The following is a 5,100-nucleotide window of genomic DNA, read 5'->3' as shown; positions in this document are numbered from 1 at the left end:
TCAACCTTAGAGGTAAAGCTTGGCTTAGCAGAAACAGCTGCTAGCTTAGCAACACTTGGTAGTTTTCAATGAGTTTCTTTTGAAGGAAAAACAATCCAACTTTTTTAGTTACCTTAATCCAAGTCTATGAGCAATCCAAGGTTTTCTAGAGAGTTCTCTTCAATATGTCTAACCCTTTAATTCAAGGCTCTAAGCTCTCTTCAACCCAAGATTCCAAGTTCCCTTCATACTCCAAGTAAGCCTCTAACCTCTACTCATTTCAAGAGCAGTTCCCTTCAACCCAAAGAAAGGCTTAATAAATGCATTGAAAATTAATGTTTCATTCGATTGAATCAAAGTAGAGCTCCACCTAGCCTAATGGTATATCCCTTCAATCCAAAGCATTTCAAAGCTCCATCTAGCCTAATGGTATAAGACATTCTTAATTTTGTGTGTGTGTGTGTGTGTGTGATTGTACCTTCATTCGAAATTTTGCCAAGCTGGGCAAGTTCCTCATATAGTAAATGCTAATCCCAAGCCATACTCTGTGCATCGATTGTCGCACATATGTCTTGCCAAATTAAGACTAAATGCAAGCTAGATTTTATCATCTTTCCCATTTGCTTGGCAAGCATTTTTATGTGCACCCTTCATTGCTACTACAGAGTGCAAAGGTAGGCAAGATGGTCCAGCACCAACAACCACAATTTTTATTAATGTGGTCAATTGCATTTATTAACCATTTCTGGCTTGGCTTTGGAAACACCTCTACAAATATTGTGTCCTTGCACCGTCAAAAATGGCCAAATGCTACTATTCTTGCACCAATCACTACAATGATATTATACAAGTTTATTTTTAGGCATCTTCAAATTTTGTGATTGGCAAGCATTAAAGGAAGTAAGCATATCGGACAGAGTGGTACTTATTATAAGCTTGTTTTTCAACCCCTACCTTTATATTTCACATGTTGTACAAGCTGTCCTCGAAGCCATCCAAAGTTTACAACTAGTCGGCCGAGTGAAGCTCCACATGATATTCCATTGTGCAAAGAGGTTGCTTAACTAATCTAGAAAACCCTTGCTTTTCCAAGTTTGAGTGCTACTTTGAGCCTATTTAGAAAGAAGCTTGTGAGAAGTTTGACCATTCACATTCTCCAATTATAAGTAAAGAAGGCAAGCGTGTTCACAAATATTTACTTTACTTTCCTTTAAAGGGACTCTTCATGCTTAGCACAAACTGTTGCAAGCAAACCAAACTTGGCCTTCTCTAGCATGGACCCGCGCAAAGCCACGAGCTTTGTTAGGGCGGCAGGTGCTTGCTTCCCATACAAACATACAGACATGCCAGCGACAATTCCTCTCACATATGGGCTGCATTCTTCCAAGTCTACTCTCTGCCTTATCACATTCAACAAGAGCTCTGATCCACCCAAAGTTTCATGGGTTGCCCTCACAATAGTTTCCAGAGGATGAATATCTTTCAATGTCTGTAGGAAGGATGCATTATCGAGATGCGCTGTATAGCTAGCTAAGTAGGAGGTGCGCAACCATTGTTTCTTCTTCTCATCTTCAAATGATGTGACATTGTTGAAAGCCCATTCCAAGCTTTTTACTACCTCAAGAGCCGCTGCCATATCCACAAATCGCAAGATAGCATCATTTTCCAAAAATCGCAAGAAGGGCTCCATTGTATTTTCGAAGCTGCATCTTTCACACCTGAATAAACAATGCAGGCAAGAGTGATTCATGAGAGAATACTAAAACAATTCTGCTCACTTACAAGACTTAGATACATCAGATATCTAGCTAAAAATACAGGTGCTTTACTCTTCCTTTCTTATGGATTCCGCATATAACCAGAGAAAGAGGAGAAGCATGCAAGAGATGTGCAAGACTACAACCTGCATTCGAAACCGCGACAATGCTGTAGGAAGCTGGCCCTCGGGGACAACGGAAGGGCGGGGTTGTCCAAATAAGAGATGAGAACTTCTTGGCCCTTCGAGAGGTGGCGAACAGCCCGCACAAAGAGGGCCTCTTTCCCTAATTTCACCCACCAAGCATTGGGCACGCAAGAATGATTTATAAAGGAGGGTAAGAGCCACAGTGTAGCACAACACTCCCCTGCAATCTCAAGGGCATTACTGCTTGTCGCCATACGGATACTCTCCATGTCAAAGCTCTCCAGATTCACCTTCTCTTCCACATCATAGGCATCATCCTGTTCCGTCAAGGATAGCTTGGGCACAAACAAATCCATATCTGGAATGTTGTTTTCTACTCTGCTTGCATCTGTGGAGCTTAGATTGTTCACCTACATGCATAAATCCAGAATATGTAAGCACTCTTTTGGACTGGTGGCTTTGAAACCATGGAAAGGCTTCAACAAACAGAGTTGCCGAAGACTCTACCTACTTTAACGTTAAGAGACGCAATGCTACCTGCTCTCGAAATCTCTTTGACGATAGAGCTCTGTCCACAATTTGAAAGGCGAGGTCGTCATGATAAGTGCTGGATACAGGGCTCAATGATTTGCTCCCAGTGCAAGCCGCACTTATCTGCTCTTTAGACAAGCCCGTCATCAATGAAGAACGGTCCACTTCAGCATGGGCAACAGCCTTGCTAACCATGAGAAGGTCTCCAGGCTCTACATCTCTTGTGACTAGAAGGCCCCTGCCCAGGCTTCTCTCTCTTGCTGGTCCAATCTCTACCGGCCCTATGTACTCCCCACACAAGGGTTCCCTCCCCTGCTCTACCTCCCTCCACATCTTCAACAAGTCATACTGCCCTGTCTTTGCCTGCCTCTCGCAGATCTCACTCGCTTGCAAGGCACTTCTCAGGTCCTTGACGCTCATCCCATCCTCACCACGACCCATCTGCAGTAAAGCTATTTTGAAGCAGAGTGCAGCTTCCTTATACAGATGTAGTCCATGGAGAGCCCTCCCTCTTCTGGAACAGCTCTTCACATGGTTCTTCTGTAGCTGTAGTGCTTTCCGGGCATCCCTCTCAGCAGCCTCGAAATGCTTCAGCCGAAGTCTGGCTTCAGCCCTGTTGGAGAATCCTAGTACTAGCTCTTTTGTCACTTGGGACATTGATAATGCTGAAGGCGAAAATGAAGATGTCTCCTTGTATTGTAGTAAAATCTTCAATGCGTCGCCGTAGAGTCGGATAGCTTCCTTCCAATCTTGAGCTGCAAAGGCTTGGTTTCCTTGTACTCGTAGGCCGTGAGCATCTAACACGGCTGTTGGTTGATCAGGTGACGATGATGTTACAAATAGCGGGGACAATGAAGATGTTGGCGCACTAGTATCACTGATGCCAGAGCCTTGTCTCTCTTTAGGGTTACGCACAAAGTCTGCAGGATTGTCTACTCTAATAATGAGGGATCCATCCATGGCAACCTTGAAATAAGGCTCCTTGATGGCCACCTTCAAGCCTTTGCGGAACAGGGTGCCCATCTTCTGTACAAAATGCTGATTCGGTAATGCGTTATAAACTGACAATTTGGCAGCATGCCCTGCCTCATCTAATACGATTGTTTGCACAGCTACCATCTTGAGAGGCTCCACGCAGAGCTCGCCATACAGCACTCGGCCCTGATGGTGGCAGTTCACCTACAGGTAGAGATTGACAAGCATGAATCTTGAATCAAACCCTAAGCACATTTAACAACCTGGGTGAAAGCCCCCAACTGGATACACACACCCTCAAATGTTGTGATTTCTGATCCCACTTTCAATCAAAGCCATTCTAAGAGAGCACTTGGGCACACAAAAGGTCATTTAACATGGTCAAGTGCTCTACATCACAGCATCTCAACTCACAGAATATGCTCAAATCACTGTCAATTTAATGAAATGCTAACCACATTAAGCAAGCGTCAACAAGATGATAACAGAAGTAGTAAAATAAAAGAGGAACACAAAAAAAGCCTAACTCACCGCTAAACCCAAATCCAAGTCACTTTGAAGCTCATTTGTGCTCTAAACTAGTCATCCATTAGCCAAAATAAGGCACCTCCATCATGTGTAAAAGGAAAAAAATCTCAATCCTGGGAAGGGAACGCACATACAAACATGGATTACTACGAAGGCTTTCATACCGAGTCTCTTTCATGTCGCTCAAGAACTGCCTGTATCGTAACATCAATAAGTTCACCTGACAAATAGACAGCTTTCCCATGAGTCAATATTGCTATCCAGGGTTCGCAGCAAACAAAGTGGACAAGAATCATGGATAACCATGGTCTGATGTCTTCTTGTCATATGTGCGCATGAATGAATATTTCAATTTCAGATCTACTGTTGGTCTCCTATTACAAAGCTACACAACTCTCCACTCCTTGCTGTCTGTTGAGCAGCACTTGCAACTTTCTTTGCATTTCCTAACATCATGAAACGATACTATGTTATTCTCTACAAAGGGGAAACAAACATACCTGCAGGTTCCTTATGTGAATGGGTCGCAAGCCTCGGAGGGGGCGTGATGATGTTGCTGCCTCTGAAGCACCTATAACGATTGGGGCGGATATCTCCCGGAGGTTATTCACAGGCTTCAGGTGGGCAAGTAGCTGATCGTGGGCTCTCACCAAGTTATCCTTGCTACAATACTCCAAATTTAGAACAAGCTCATCTTCTTCCTCTTCCTCGTCCTCTCCAGTCGCATGGGCCGCTGCATCAAGCATCATTCGAGCTCGAAGCAGCAGCTCTAGCATGTTGACAGACATCCTCTCTCTCTCTCTCTCTCTCTCTCTCTCTCTCTCTCTCTCTCTCACACACACACACTCACTCACTTCCAAGTTCCATGCACGTTTACATACAAGCTCTCTCGCGAGCGTGAATGCGAGCGTGAGACAGTGAGAGGATGCGAGCACGCCCCTCCGGAAAAATATTGTTTCATAGTAGCTTTGTGAAAAATGGGTACGACATACCACTAGTAAAGTTTTTTTTTTCATTTTTTTTTAATAGAGATACCTACACCTTGAAATTACATTGCACACTCCCAAGCCCCTATGATGGAGGCAGTCCAACCCTTGAGAGGAGTCGTCCCGATTGGATAAGGTTGGGCAAACCACATGGGTAAGGCCTCTAAGGGTTAGAACATGTCTGAGCAATCAGGGGGT

At 44.1% G+C, this 5,100-nt stretch overlaps 1 protein-coding gene across 3 annotated transcripts; it reads right to left on the bottom strand.

The window, feature by feature from the left end:
* Window positions 1-1,094: 1,094 nt before the first annotated feature.
* LOC147445006 (methyltransferase FGSG_00040-like) lies at window positions 1,095-4,877 on the bottom strand. 3 transcript variants are annotated; one of them, XM_086527492.1, is made up of 5 exons: window positions 4,771-4,877; window positions 4,417-4,685; window positions 2,420-3,592; window positions 1,883-2,292; window positions 1,095-1,697 (listed from the first exon to the last, which is right to left on the bottom strand). In XM_086527492.1, exons 1-5 carry the CDS (start codon window positions 4,781-4,783, stop codon window positions 1,190-1,192), a joined length of 2,373 nt encoding a protein of 790 aa, XP_086383618.1. In that variant the 5' UTR covers window positions 4,784-4,877; the 3' UTR covers window positions 1,095-1,189. The 3 variants fall into 3 exon arrangements, with proteins under 3 accessions (XP_086383618.1, XP_086383619.1, XP_086383617.1); XM_086527493.1 differs by lacking the exon at window positions 4,771-4,877 and adding an exon at window positions 3,920-4,136 and having other exon boundaries at window positions 4,417-4,548; XM_086527491.1 differs by having other exon boundaries at window positions 4,417-4,855.
* Window positions 4,878-5,100: the final 223 nt, after the last annotated feature.

The sequence above is a fragment of the Adiantum capillus-veneris genome, chromosome 13 (assembly GCF_014529385.1).
Source record: "Adiantum capillus-veneris isolate H3 chromosome 13, ASM1452938v2, whole genome shotgun sequence".
NCBI lineage: Eukaryota > Viridiplantae > Streptophyta > Polypodiopsida > Polypodiales > Pteridaceae > Adiantum > Adiantum capillus-veneris.
Note: the sequence above shows the minus strand (reverse complement) of the source record. Positions and strands in the feature narration are given on the sequence as shown.